Source organism: Scylla paramamosain, chromosome 9 (genome assembly GCF_035594125.1).
Source record: "Scylla paramamosain isolate STU-SP2022 chromosome 9, ASM3559412v1, whole genome shotgun sequence".
Lineage (NCBI taxonomy): Eukaryota > Metazoa > Arthropoda > Malacostraca > Decapoda > Portunidae > Scylla > Scylla paramamosain.
Window position 1 is genome coordinate 29,631,114 of NC_087159.1, and position 16,153 is coordinate 29,647,266.

Here is a 16,153-nt window from a genome sequence, read left to right on the forward strand (position 1 = left end):
AGGAGATAGGAAATAGCACCTTCAAGGCCGTGGTGACCTATCCGGTGTGACGTCATTATCTCTGTTCCCACAATGCTCAGCGCCAGTGTCAGCCATGTTGGGTTTTCCTTGACGATGGGTGTCTGTGCTTAATCTCCACATTCTGGTGTCATCCTTTTTCCACATTGCTATTTTCTACGTGATTACTGAACCCGAGTGTGTTGTGATTCCTTCTGGTGAGGAAGGAGAGGGATAGCGCCAGAGACTCGCCACCATGAGCTTCCTTTTGTAAGTGTGTCAGGTTTGTTGTGGTTGATCAGCTGATCAGTGAAAATGTATAAGGCGTTTTGCTTGTGGGTGAATTACGGGGACTTGGGAGGAAAGCTGTGGCCAGCGGGTCCAAGCGTAATGGAATGGCTAAGCTGCACAACATTAGGTAAGATTATTTATTTTTCATCAAAATTTTCCTTGTGGACAACACCGCCACTCCTTGTGCAACTAGCGGCGCCCCTCCCACCCACTGCGTCCACATCTGCTGGCTGCTGTGTGGCGGGCGTGGTGGCCTGGCCTCCCAGTCCACCCTCCAGTCACAGCACTTGCTGTATTCCTAGTGTTGCTTTGTCCAGATATATTGCAGGGAGTCGTTGCTCTGGCGAGGGGGCGGGACGACCAGGGCCGAGGTAACAAGTCTGGCTCATACCACTGGCTGCAGTTTCTCTGGCCCTGGTCACAGCTACCACACAACCTAGCGTCTACCTACCAGTTTGAATTGAGGTCTATGTACATGAGGGAAAAAAAAAAAAATATACGTTTACTTTTATAAAATAAAATTTCAAAAGAAGAGAGAAAAAAAAATGAAAGATAAGGTTGATAATTTCAGAATATATATTAAAATACTAGATTAATTAAAACAAATTTCCACATTCAAGATAAATTTTATCAATACCAGTTCCCGTATTGCTGCCCTGCTGCAGGACAAGCACACAGGGGGCCTGCTGGCAGTAGTGGGGCTTTAGGGTGGGCGAGGCCAAATTTGGGAAACTTCAAAAGTAAGGAGAAAAAATAAAAAAATGCTTTCAGGGAAAATTCCCTTGCAGTAGTCAACAAACAGGGAATATCTGACCCCATATCCCCACTATACTATAATTTTCTCTATCCCAGACAAGCTAAGGGACCTGGTGGGATAGCAGGGAACTGCAGTAGGGGAAGCCAAATTATGCCAAATTTGGACATCCATGAAAAAAGTCTAAGGATGATACACCATCTTTTGAAAACTGGGGAACCTTCTAGCTCAACCTAACCTAACCAGGGGGTTTTGCTCCCCTGGATCCCCCTTAAGGACTTTAACCCAACCTAACTGTAGGGAGCAAAGCTCTCTGACTGCCCCCCTTCCCCCATAAGGACACTAACCCCACTTAACTGGGGTGACTCACCCCCTTAAGAAGTCTTATGAAATGTACATCTGTCACCTTGCTTATGGAACTGCACAATAAAATCCTGGTATATAAATTTTTGTCTACTGCAGTTGGCTACCGTTGTGACGGTGGGCACCCTTGCAGTTAGCTGGCTGTCTGCTACGGCCTCCATGTATACACATGGCAGTTTGCTCAAAGTAATTGATGTATTGGCTGGACAATAATAAATGACATTCTAATACACCATTAAAAGGAGAGCTCTCATTGGCTGAATGAAAGAGATAGAAGAGAACATGCACCATCCGATACTGGAAACCAATATACTAACACATGCATTACATTGTATCCCTCCAAATGAGCCTCATCGGCACATACTTAGATTTTGTGATGTGGCACAAGATGGATCACGTCACTGTAATGTAACCATGTGTGACCCCAAGACAAAACCCTCACACACGTGTTGTGCAGTGAACATTCATCACCATAATCACACAATTTAGCTGCTCTGTGAGTAGCTCCTGTTGGTAAGATTATCCTTATTCAGTAAAGAAAACAGTAAAATCTTTTGCTTGTGCTGGTGAAACGTGAATTTAGAGTAACTGAGAAATATTAAAATGCCGTATACTCAAACCAAAATTTTCCCTTCATTCAATAAAGGATTTGCATCTTCCCAGTTCTTATACTGCAGATCCCATCAGGTGTGCACATACCCTGCACAACTGTTGAGTTGTTATACTGCGTGTGTCTGTAACATCCTTTGATGTTATTGTTAGTCACAATGTCTTGCCTAAACACTGATCGGTGTAGGTGGGCCAGTGTCACTCATCCAAGTTTTGTGAATGTACAACACGGGCTGGCAGGCAGGCATTCAGAACCCTGAATGCCTGCCCTGATAGTGTGTTCTTCAAGAAGGAATAGGAGGACTATGACCTTTTGGATGAAGTCTTGTGTGGGGCAGTGATTTACACATGCCACTGTTTGTCCCACAGACAGAGCTTTCCTCTGTATTGCTTGATTCTAACTGATTTCACATCTGTCTGTTTGTACTCCTTGGAAAGTTGTTCAGAGAGAGAGAGAGAGAGAGAGGAATTTAAGGATTTGAGTATAACTAACAGCTTATTATATTTTATATATGTATACAATTAGGTGAATTTCTCTAATGAGATGTGAAGAGGAATTTTGTGCTGCTAGTTACAATTACCAGTGAGAGAGGATGTGGGTTATCTTTGATAGTGTTCATATGATAATGGTAAAAAATTAATGAAAATAATTCTGATAGTTATAAATTGAGAGAGCGGAGGTGAAGAGAAACGCAAGTTGTGGGGTGAATTCATTCCTAACTACCACTCTTTAATGGGAACTCAAACCCTCCTGAAGCACTGGGAGGCTGGAGTGACATGAAACCATTGCATGATTCTTTTTCTTATTAGGATTTTGTGAAATTTCATCATAAAGTTTAGATCAGTGGAATGCAGTGGTGCAGCCTACCAAGGGATGCAGGTGTAGGCATGAGCTGTGTTTATCTATTTACTTTATTTTCAATGTAGATTTGTGGCACTTGTGGAACATTTGATGGTGTGTTGCCCTTGCTTTGTATCTTTGCTCTTGTGCGATTTAGTGTTGGAGTTGCAGAAGAATGCCATTTTTTTTATTTTTTTTTTTTTTTATCTATTATACCACTAGGCATGAGATAATGAGATACTCTTCATGCATTTCTTGTTTTATTGAATTAATCAGTTAATTTTTTAAGCATTTAGGTTCATTTCTTACAAATGTTCCCTCCTGATGTGTACACCTTAGTGTGTTGTATCACCTGGCAATTTGAACATACATTGTCATAGAGAAGAATATTTTTTCTTATTTCTTATTTTTAGCTACGTTGCTTTCACACACACACACACACACACACACACACACACACACACACACACACACACACACACACACACACACACACACACACACACACACAAAAAAAAAAAAATAAATAAATAAATAAATAAATACTGCTTTCATTAAGTTTTATAAAGTAATTCTATTACTTGTGTTTATTTCCTGTTTATATATTTTCCTTTTATTTTTGTTGAGTAGTGGAAGTGCTTCTCCTTAATTCATTGATGGAAATGTGTGTTCATGAGGAGTGTAATGAATACATACATGAAAAGTACATGTGTAATTGTCAGTACTTTAATGTGTCTGAATGTTAAAGAATACAATTTTTTGAGTATTAAAGCTGAGTCTCGTAACTCAGCCATTTCAAGCACCTTTCACATCAGCTCAGTGAAGAAAAGTGCTTATGCTCTTCGTTTTCTTTACAGGCAGCTTTGATTATCTTGGTATTGCATCTTAACTATTGGGTAATCTTGAGATAGTGAGCATTGGTGAGAGCCGTAACCATGTCTAGTGACGATTTTGATTATGATGAGTAAGTATTAATGTTATGTATGTTGACCATGCCTCGCTGGGCTGTCTGGTCTCCACTGTTGCCTGCTGCAGTGCCTCTCTGGTCTGACGGACACTCACTCCTACTTGCAAGAAATCCTTGTAGTAAACCTGGTTGACTTGCAAGAATGGAAGAGAGAGGGAGAGACAAGCATGGTGGTGGTGTGGAATTTCTTTTGAGGGAGAGAGAGAAGAAATGTAGTTGACATGGAAAAGAGCACTTTGGCTAAACATTTTTGTAATGAGGAATTTACAAAAAGGTAAATATGAGGGTGTTGTGGAAAAAAAACTTTCATTCTTGCCCGTACATGTGGTGCAGTATTTGTTATTGGATTTTAATTATCCATTCAAATTTTTTTTATTGTTCCTGGTGTGTAAAAACTAATATGCACTTTAGAGAGTGAGTGGCAGCACCCTCATACCTGTGGCGCTTGTTGTTTGGCTTTGATGGAGCACCGCATTTGAAGGCTTTGACAGTGTCACTGTTTTGGGTCTGTGTAAGTGTCACCACCCAGTGCAGTCTGCCACTTTGGCTAATGTGTCACACTGAATTCTGACCCACAAGAGGTCCTTGGGTGCTGATTGAGACTGTTTGTTTGTCTTTCTGCATTGTTCCATGTGATGTCTGATAAAAGCTGCTCAGACATTTGAAACACATGCACAATGGTTATACTGGGTTTCATTTAACTGGTACTGCCAATACCTTGAGTTTCGTGGTGCATTCTGCTATGCACTTCAAAATACGACTCCTCAGCGGTGCAGACATCTCAAAATCTTTATTTATAATTCAGTAAGATCTATCTTTTTCAACTGTTGACACAGTTAATTTACATAATCTTGAGAAAATTGAGCAGTAGTAGAATTTGAGACAATTTTTCTTGGTCTGTGATAAGTGGAGAAACATTTTTAATTTAAAAAAATGTATTTGCTTTGCTGGGCTGTGGGACTCAACACTTTGGCCTTTGGATAAAGCTTTCCTTCTCACACCTGCTGGCATTATAATTTCTTCTTGTGATCGTGACAGCATATGCCAGTTATCATTGGAGTTACTACTATAGTCACTGGAGCTTCATGTAAGTTGAGTAGTTGCTTATGAATTAGATAAATTTTTGATAGCGGTGCTGTGGGCGTTTACTTTTAGATATTTTAGTTTAGAATGGTTGTGATTTTGGATTGACCCAAATTGTCTGTAGTGTCAAGTAGCCATGTTTGGGGGTCACTGATGTCCCGTCTGGTCACTGGGTGCTCTTGAAACTCCGAGGACCATAACTGCCCTACTATGGCCAGCACGAACCTATAGTGCATGCCATGGGGGAAGTCACTGTCATGCATGATTGCATTGGAAGTGCTGGACTTGTTTTCATACATGTAATGTACTAATAAAATCACTGACCTCGTATAACAATATAGACAGTACGAGCATGTCTCTTGCTTGCCCACTTATTTATTATTTGATTGTTCTTGATGTGGAATATCTATCATTGATGCAGTTCCTCAAAGTACATGCATAATGTCTTAGAACAAAAGAATTATGTAGTAGCATTTTCCACTTTTGAATATGTTGTAAGTTATGATTTCTTTGGATTCCTTTACGGAGAACGGGCCAGAGTGACCCAGGCCCCCCTGCAGTTGTTGCCTCAAGGCAAACTGAGGCATGGAATGGAGTCTCAGGTTAGATGTCATCTTATGACATCAGTAGATTTGCTGATAATGAGATTTAAGAGTTTTTTTTTTTTACCAGCAAATTGAAATTGAAGTAGTTATATATATATATATAAAAAAAAAAAAAAACTGTACATCAAAACTACAACAAAATTTGTGCTCCAAGGCTGCAGCATATAGTTTTCCTTATTCTTGGCACTGAAAGTCATGCAACAGTATCTGTATCATAACTCCTTCTAGTGAACCATTACGTTACATATAGAAATTAAGTTTTGTGTCCCACAGAAAATGATATATTAATGTTGCACAAGGCTAGACATCATGTGATGAAGATGAACTTGTCGTGGTTGTGGCTTGGTGGGAATTATTAATCACTGTGGGGTTTAACACTACTGTTTTTCCTCCCTTGGCAGCATTCCCCCAAAGGGCCAGAGGGTGGTGGTGGTGATGGCTGGGTGCTGCACTTCTCAATAGGCAGGGCATCCTCATTATCACCTTGATATTTCTCTTGTAATAATAATGTGGAAGGATGAAAATTTTGCAAAAGGGATGTTGCTGTTACTTGGGCTGTCCATCTCTTGTATTCCTTGTAAAAAAAATGTAATTATTCAGAAATATGATATGATAAAATTCAGTGTTTTGATAAGTTATAATAGGAATAGATATCTCCAGTCCATGTAGCACTGTCAACTTTTGTGTTAGTCATAACAGGAATGGTAACTGGCCCAGGCAACTTTGTAAACTTTGTTGGCAAGTACAGAATTCTCCCATCTCTGCAGTGGGAGCCGAGCGAGCAAGACCTTCAAACCCAAGAAGCACATTCCAGAGGGCACCCACCAGTATGACTTAATGAAACATGCAGCTGCCACGCTGGGTTCTGGCAACCTGCGCTCAGCTGTCATGCTTCCTGAGGGGGAGGACCTCAATGAATGGGTTGCTGTCAACAGTAAGTAAAGGAGTGTTTGATATCAAAAGGGATATGCTGTTTCTATGTTTTGAACAGGTAATTGTATAGTTTGATGTTGGTAATGTTATAATCTTTGTCTTTATAATGTTAAAATCTTTACCATTATCTTGACATGATGGCAAATTTACCTTTCAGCTGTGGACTTCTTCAACCAGATCAACATGTTGTATGGTACCATAACAGAGATGTGCACTGATGAGTCCTGCCCTGTGATGTCTGCTGGGCCCAAGTATGAGTACCACTGGGCTGATGGGCAGACTGTTAAAAAGCCCATTAAGTGCTCTGCCCCCAAGTATATTGACTACCTCATGACATGGGTGCAGGACCAGCTAGATGATGAGACACTCTTCCCCTCTAAAATTGGTAAGACAATAGTCACAGTAGTGAGTACACTTAGTATTGACTAATGGACAGTGGTTCACCCCTGCTCACAACAGTGGAGTCAGACCAGTTTTCTGGATCAAATCTTTACTTGGTGAAAAAGGTATTCTGTATAAGGTATTCTGGGGATGAGCATCATACGTACAAGAAACATTCAGGTGCACTCCATATCTCCATTTGATCCATTCCCTACTCAGAGTAAGTGCAGTGAGAGAGCTGTGCTGTTTCTCTTCCACAGTGGAAAGACCAGACATCAGTGGATTTTAAAGACTGTGCATTCATCTTATGTTTCCATGCATCTCTGCACCTTCCTATCTCATTAACACACACTCACAAGCACCTGCATTTATCTGACTGCTCTTTTTTAGGTGTACCATTTCCAAGGAACTTCCAGAGCAATGCCAAGACCATACTGAAGCGGCTCTTTAGGGTTTATGCACACATCTACCACCAGCATTTCTCTGAGGTAGTTCAGCTTGGGGAGGAAGCCCACCTAAACACCTCCTTCAAACATTTCATCTTCTTTGTCCAGGTGAGTGAGAGCAAGTGAGCCAGCAGGTAACAAGTGCCCTAGTTGCTTGAATCACAGATGCTGTGTGATTGAATATAAATGCTTTTCAGATTTTTCTATCAACTTCATCACTATACAAATAGTCATTGTAATTAATTTTGATGTACCAGTAACTCAAGTGTTCCTTTCATATTTGGAGAGTATTGTTTGCGAGATTCTGTAATCTATGTGGGGGTTTACTCTCAGGAGCCCATTTCTTCATAACATAATTTTATGATCTAAGGGTCTTAGTGCATTGTACTTGAGTTGCAGGTGTTTGATACATTTCATACAAATGGCCAGAGAAATATAAAGAAATCTGTGTTTATTTACCAGGATAAGGTGTCTCTTCAAGAGGGTAGCCAAGAAAGGACTGCCTTGTTTCATAACCTGTATGTTAATTTCAGGAATTTCAGTTGATAGAGCGGAAGGAGTTGGCACCCCTTCAAGAGCTGATTGACAAACTTACCGCCAAGGATCGATGATTCTAAATGAGAGAAGTATCCGTCTTGCTTGGAGGTTTGAGAGCATGGAGTGAAGTAAGGTTGGGGAATAATATGTGTTGTACAAGAGTATTAATCTCTACTTCAGAAGTCAGTTTTTTTAATGTGAAGTTTGTGAGATCTGCTGTCTGACTTTGATAGGATGAAAACTTTGTGCTCTCATGATTCATTAAAACTATGTATTAGAATTCACCAGTCTTACAAAGGGAAAAGAATATGTTTCTCACATGCCTCCATGTAGCAAGAGAACTGTAGAGAACAGGCTTGACACGTTTGTGGAGGTAGTACAGGTACGTACATAAATGATGGAAACAGGATGTTGAATTGATAATGCATTGTTGTCATGTCTTATGGTTAAAAGAAATACTAGTTTGGGCAAGTTACTCTCCCTGCATATGGGAGTAAACACTTACAGATGCCTTAACTCTGTGCATTTTCCCCATTCTTCGTTGCTGGCAAGTTGGGCCACTTGGGTAATACCTGGAAAAAGCGAGGCCAAAGACAGCAAGTAGTACCACCCCACCAATACTTGCTATGGTTGGCCTTAGCAGCCAATAAGCTTTATGTTTCAGTTTTAAACATACTTGCTTCTGCATTCATTGGCTTTGGTTTTTGAAGCTTTGTGGCAGACAATTCATTGCTTCAAGTATGTAGTTGATGGGAATTGCACAGTATGAAGGTTGAATATTGAATAAGCCATAGGAAGCTTTCATTTGCTTCTTGGAAGTTCATCATCATACTACTGCACACACATTGTCATTGCTGCCTTTTTTTTTTTTTTTTTTTTTTTTTTTTTAGAGCACTCTCATCTAGTATTATAATTTATTTCTTACTCTTGAAGAATGATTTCTGGGGCTTAAATGTTGATATTTACTGTCATACCACAAAGCTTTGTAGTTTCATGTCATGTCACCAACTCATAGCTACAGGCAGATTATTTTAGCACTTTATTCAATGTTTTAGCACTGTTCATTTTTAAACCCTTCTCCCTCCCCCACCAAAAAAGAAAAAAAAAAAAAAAAAGTAACACGATTCTGTTTAGTCATAGTGCAGTGCTAGCCAACTATTGAATGAAAGCACCAAGTGGGATTTCTCCCTAATAGCATCAGGTGTGCACTTGTTTCTTGTACATTTCTCAACACTTGCACTTGGCAGTCTTCCACAGAATGTCAGATTAGAGAGTTTGTATGTAAACCTGTTGGCTATTTCAGTTTCCCAAGTTTTGAAAGATGGATAGCATGATTTAAACAAATGAGAATTGAGAGGTTGTGAAGATGGGTTTGTGTGTGTATGAGGCAACACTAAGTTTATAATGAAGCCACAAACAGTGGACTGTGTACTGTCTTTATGGTCACTGTATTGTCATTGGGTAAGAGTGGTTATTGACAGTTGGATTTATGATATAACTTTTACATTATCCAAACATGATGGGTGATAGAGCAGGATGCAGCAGTTAACAGTAGTATAAAGCAACTTTTTCAAAATGTATATGATAAAACAGATTTTCCTCCATATATAATGTAATTCAACAACTAGTATCAGATTTTCAGCTTAAGGGATTATTACTACTTAACTGTAGCCAAGGCTGTATAATACATAACCACAGCATAAATCAGTTATCATGGGCTTGCTGTGGTCACAAATCATTTTAATGTGTTATCCAGGTGTTGTCTTCTGAGACAGCTGCTGCTTTGTAGAAGCATACTGTATTTATTACAGCCATCCCACTTGAGTTATATGAAATCAGGAGATTGATTATCTCTTTACCAGAAATCCATCATGTAATATATATATTTTTTTTGGCAGTAAAGGTAGAAGGTGCCTTGAGCAGACATGCCAATGTGCATCCACAATTGTTCATCCATTAGAAATGAAATTCATTATTATTAGAGGGACAAGGAGGCAGGAAATAGCAATTAGCCTGTTCATTAAGATTGATTTCTCAAGAGCCTTCTTTGCATCTTTACAAAAAATTCTGCTGAGGTTTTGTGTGTATGTTAAAAAGTAAAAGATGATGTTGAAAAAGCTTGGAATTCAGTAATGGAATTCTTGTGACAACTTTCCTCCACAGTTCCTGCAAACAAAAAGTTGAAAATGAAGATTAACACTAAAACTGAAGGCTGTATAGGACATTCGCAGAATCTGCATTTTCTATTTTGCTGTGGTTTTAAAACTGAAGGCTGTATAGAACATTTGCAGAATCTGCATTTCCTATTTTGCTGTGGTTTCAGGTTGTGTAGATGTAAATCTCTAAAATTATTTTAGTGTGACTGAATTCCAAGATTATTATAGGATGTGAAGAATGACAATTCCTAAATGGATTATATATATGAATTAGTATCATGTTGACATTGCTGCTGCTGCTGCTGCTGCTGCAGTGTTTATTGAATTGATAGGCTTGATATTAGTGCTAGGTAATTGAAAAGAACTGATTTATAGTGATAGTTGATTGGAAATGTCCATTATTTTTACCAAACACACACATAAATTCTAGAGCCATTAATGTAAGGATAATTTTGAAGATTCCTTTGGTGCTTAAGTAAAGGTGGAGTACGTTCACCTTTTTTTTTATTTATTATTTATTCTAAGGCAATAGGAATACATTTCACATTATTTAGTGTGTGGGGTAAGAATTTGGTTTGTACATTGTTCACAGTCCACCTCCTTGCTGCTGCAGGTGTGGGTTGTCTGTGTGGCCAAGTGGTGGCCAGGCCTCGGCTGGCAGGTTGATGTCTGAAGTAAAAATATGGGTGGCAAGCCAGTACTTATAGAGCCCACTGTTTACAAACAATAATGCTACAGGCTTATGATGTCTTGTAAGTAGTGGTTTGTCAACTGCATCACAAGGCGATGCTTGCATTGTGGTAGGGCATGACACCTGGTCCTGCCACACTAACTTTTGATCTTTGTACTCACCAGGATAGGCATAGACTGACCATTTCTAAATCTCTCACCAAGTAAATGCAAACATGCACACACCTGGTTTATAAGACAGGTTATTTAGAGATTTGAGGAGAGGCTGTGGGGAGTGACTGTGGGTCCATAAACATATTGTGAGGGACATCCTGTGGGTCTGTGGGCTGTGGAGAGAGAGAGAGAGAGAGAGAGAGAGAGAGAGAGAGAGAGAGAGAGAGAGAGAGAGAGAGAGAGAGAGAGAGAGAGAGAGAGATTGTGTGCATTTGTAATTTGGTTATGTGTTATTTATTATGTTCTACCTACCTATCTAGCTGTATCTTACAATTTGTTTTCTTCCCTTTCTGGGATTTCCTCACTGTGCAGCCAAAACCTCATCTGTGAATGTCCTTCAAATGCACTTCCATATCTACTACATGCATTCCTTAACACCAGAACTCTTGTCCTCCTAAGGAAAAAGAACAGTCCCCACTGTGCCATTGAGCAAGGATCAAAGAGCAAGCTAATCTAGCACAAGTATTATGTAAATAAAAAATTCCTTGACTATGGTACCATACAACATGGGTTGGTTGCACAAATGCTACTACTTGTGTTGTTCAAATTCCTTCAAAATATACACATACTGAAAATTGTACCACAAAAATTATGCCAAACCATAACATGCTGCATAATATGTTAAGACTATTTTGCACCCACCTGAGTTCTGCCAAATTATGTTTTAGGGAAAGTGATGTCCTTACATCTTACTGATAGTGTGCTTTTACTATAGAATCTGATCTGAGTCAGTCTGGAATGTGTTTGCTGTGATAGTGTATAGGATGCAGCAGTGATATGGTAGCAGTTACCAACTGAAGGCTGATGACAACTTACAGATGCCAATGGGAAAGAGCAGTTTTCTGATCTCTTTGATTACTGCATTTTGTGCTTCATTCTGTAGCAAACAGTGTCTACTTAGATTGAACACAATTATGGGGTAGCTCTGTCAAAGCCCATTAGTAGTAACAAGAATCACTCTTGTATCTACTGGTCTGTCTTGGAATTTATTTTTATTTTTATCTTTTATTTTTGTTATACAAAAAACTACACTGAAAATTGTTCATACCAAAAACTATTTTAAGTAAGAAATGTTTTTCTTTAAAATAAATTTCTACATTAATTCAGCTATAATGGTCTTCCCATTACCTTTTCAAAAGCTTGTGTGTTTTATAGGAGTAATTTCAAGTGATGAAAATAGCATTTGTGCTGCTCTTGCTTCTTAAGGCCATGATACCAAGACTTCATATCTGTTCACAAAGTCCCAGGGTGTGTTACCCCTTCCACTCTGAAAAATGCATTTCTATGAGGAGACATTCAAGAATTACATCAGTGCAGGGTGATGCGAGAAGTTAACACAAGCTATGGATGGAAAGACGACATCAGGTATAGGAAGCCATATCTTCTTATATTGATCTATCTCTACCAAGTTGTTTGATACTCTTCTGTCATGACTTTATAAAATCTGTTAACACAAAAGTAAATTTCACTTCCATGCCTTCCCATAGCCATGTTATGTAATAGATAAGTCTTTTGAAGGTTCTGCCATGTGCAGGCATAGCACTACCTCACTTTGTTACCTGAAGTACAGATAAGAGCAGGCTGTGTTTAGTTTATCATTTAATATACATATATGTTCCAAATTGGAAAGTTTGTAATGCTCCATATCCTATGGATGTGGAAGTAATATAACAAAAGAACAAAAAAAAGTGTTTTAAGAAACTTAATCCTGAAAAATTTTTACACCACAAAACACAATTTACATTTCTTTAAGATAACTGGACTGATAAGGGAGAAGTGAGCTTTCTCTGCTTACAGTTCTCATTGGACAGGATGCGAGTTCTCAGTGTTTTTATCTTAGACAGGATGCTTTACAAGTTTTCTAAACAATTGATAATAGATTTCTTTTCCTCTTCAATATGCAAGAGTGGCACCTTGAACAGAAGCTGGTCTCATGGTGTCCTCAGACTGCTTTCATGTTTGTCCTACTCTCTACTTTTTAATCATATGGCAAGAAAATGTTCCCATAATTTGGTCTAGCATTTTTCCTGGTTGCTTGGAAGGGACGGCATTTACCCAGTCTTGTTTGATGTCTTTACCATCTTTATACTTGTAGACAAAAACAGGAATACAGTAGAATTACTAATCATTGTACAAATGCACACTCAGTAAATTTACAAATCATTATACTGTACCACTGTGCCAATCTAACCTTAGAATAAAACTAAAGTTTATGCAGTTTCTCCAGTCAAAAGTATGACCATTTTTTGGTCTCAGATTTTCTACTTATTCCACATTGATGGATGTCTAATAACTCTTGCATTAACTGCCCTCCTGCATGAAAGTGAGGTACACAATGCTGACACATGGCGCTACTCTCCTAAGACGCATGGTCTATGATATGAAGGTACACTACTGGGTTGCACTGAGGTGTTAGTCTGTGGTGTAAAACTCAAATCATTGAATGGTTTAACACTACTAATGGTGTTGTGCTGATGCTACATAGCCTAAAAGATTAACCTTTAGTAAGTTTTGTGAATGCTAAAAACCATGAAATGGGGTCTGGTATAAGATATAATGGAAACTTGAATATAAATCAATTTGCATGGACACAACTGGCCAGCTGATGCCCTGACTCACCTGCCAGCCATTACCACTCATTCAGGCACAGCACTCAGGAGGGTTGGGGGGTGGGGCTCCTTCACTCGTTGTGGAGAAATGCCTGGGAGAAAAAGATACATTGAGATTGTTCTTGTTTCATCCCTTCCAATAAAAAAATTTGAGGTCTTTAATTGGCATTTTTTTTTCATAAATATTCAGCATATCAGTTTAAATTTAATTGAGATTTTCAAAAGTAATTTTTATGTAGAAATACCAAATGATTGTGTGTATATTGTAGGCTAAAGAATAATGTGCTACTTGCTCACTCACTCATGCCGGCAATGAAAGTGAGAGGCAAGGGCTGATAAATAGGGAAGGTCTGTATCATATTAGAAACTAAGCATTATAGGACCACTTAGTAAGCAATGCTATTATAGAACTAATTAAAAACTATAATTCCATAAGGGAATGAGAGATCCCTCCTCCTAGTTGAACCCAGCAGTAATAGGAATATTCTTTCCAAGACCAGACCATCTTGTACATCTAGAGATCTTAAAAACAAGTCATACAGAGAGAGAGAGCAGAAAAAAGGAAGAAAACAAAAATTATGTGCTTGATTCAGAGCACTGAATTCATAATTTGCCAAGAAAATTATATGAATCGTATATAGACCCCAGTGAAGCATCTTTACTGGAAAAATCCTTTGAATTTTAAAGGAAATAACATGCCCTGTAATGTTGAGTGTCATGATCAGACACTCCACTATTATGGAAGCTCTCACACCAAGGGTATTGGTCATTTCAACCACTCACCAGGTATGAAGCAGGATATGCATTTCATGAACACTTGTGTTATTGTTTCATACAGTGTGGAAAAGTTTTCTTTCACTGTGTATTTATTGCAGTAATGGGGTCATCTGTTGGTGGCAGGTGTGGTTGCTTTCATGACTCCATGCCAATATCCATTTTCCAAAGACTATAAAACTAATTTCTGACAACAAAAATCCCAAGTACATTTTTTCACACATGGACAAAATTCAGTAAGATGAGATCAACAGTGTATGGATAACCTTAAGCTGTCAAAGAACTGTGTGATGCTCAGTTATACACCTTTTTTGATTTGTAGATCTTTGCTTGGCTAAGAGTTGTGATGAGCTGAGAGCTTGCTGGGCTTTATTTTCTCTTATGATTGTTGATTCCAATGTTGACAAGTTATTTAGCTTTATTATGTTTTCTGTAAACAAAAAAATGAGGCTGGAGGAATCTGATGTCAGCTGTGGGCTGTGGATGCTGCACAGTGGCAGTGAAATTCAGTTGCAGCTTGACATTTTTTTTGGAGTCTCCATTGATATAAGTACATTATGTAATACCTGAATCTCTGAATGCAAGAGATAAATTTATATTGTAAAATTTTTATTCATGTCCGCATCTGTTTGTTCACAAAATGCAACACCACACATATTCATGATATGTATAAGTGTTTCTTTGTCACTGGAGTATCAATTGGATTCCCTTTATGTAAATAATTGAAAATAGATTTTAACATAAACATGTATTTTTTGTTATGACTTTGCAAGATACCAAGCAGTCCATAACTGTGATGAATCCAAGTTTATGTACTTTATGAATTAAAAGATAAGTACTATAGGAGAACTTTTAGTTTGTGAAGCCAGTGTACACCACACCAAAGAATGAGGTGACAATTAACTTCCTTGATTACAAATTTGCTCCAAATCTCTCGTGTGAGTACACTTGAGTACATTATTTCTACCAAACCAAGTTCATTAGGATTTTTTGCAACTTAAATTTAAACCAGTACTCTTGATCTCTATACTGAACTTGGGACCTGATATTGGCAAGTCAGTTCAGCACACTAGACCTTTACAGTTACAGTTCTGTATGTGGCAGTGTAGCCTCAAGTTCCTATGAAAGGCACAACACATGAGGGTCAGATTCCAGTCAGTATGCAAAGTGTATAGTTCAATGTAACTAATTGCTACCCAATGTAATAATCACTAAAATTCATATTTTATGAACCTGGAGTCATGTATTTCAGTTTCAATAAATATTTTTATCTTAGTTGGTAGAGTTTCTTCCCTGGCCTATGTAAGACTGCTTGCTTGTGGGTCGTGCGCGCGCGCGCGCGCACTGCTCCTGGCTGTCCTTAAGAGCGTGGGCGCTGAGGAAATGATACTGGAGCACCACCACACACTCTCTCTCTCTCTCTCTCTCTCTCTCTCTCTCTCTCTCTCGAACTAATGACAGTAACATACATAATCTCACCAACTTGTTTTAGTCTTTTATTTTTTTTCCGCTGTTGATAAGCCCCACGCCATTCTCAGTGACAGACCACATGGACTAATAGCTAGTTTAACTTTCAAGAGAGTAGCAAAATGTACACCTGCACCATCGATCACTTCCCAGATTTTTTTTTTTTTTTTTTTTTTAGTATTTGGTCACAACACTAAAAAAATGTAACGTGCATTGGTCACATTCTCTGCATTTAAGGATTTGTTACCAATGGTACTTAGATGTGCCGCGCTCTGACGTCAAACTTTCTTTGATGCAAGAATTTGTATCTCCTTATAACCATTTTCTTATGAAACAATGTTAGGTACTATACACTGTAAACAAAAACCGAGTCGAGAAGCAAGTGATCCGAAGGTTTGGCAGACAGGTAACCATCTAATCGGCAAAGACCAATCTGA

At 38.6% G+C, this 16,153-nt stretch overlaps 1 protein-coding gene across 1 annotated transcript; it reads left to right on the forward strand.

Moving 5' to 3' along the window:
- Positions 1 to 59: 59 nt before the first annotated feature.
- LOC135103865 (MOB kinase activator-like 1) lies at positions 60 to 15,524 on the forward strand. The gene is made up of 5 exons (XM_064010765.1): positions 60 to 267; positions 6,278 to 6,444; positions 6,601 to 6,828; positions 7,215 to 7,378; positions 7,804 to 15,524. The coding sequence occupies exons 1-5, from the start codon at positions 254 to 256 to the stop codon at positions 7,879 to 7,881; spliced, it is 651 nt and encodes a 216-aa protein (XP_063866835.1). The 5' UTR covers positions 60 to 253; the 3' UTR covers positions 7,882 to 15,524.
- Positions 15,525 to 16,153: the final 629 nt, after the last annotated feature.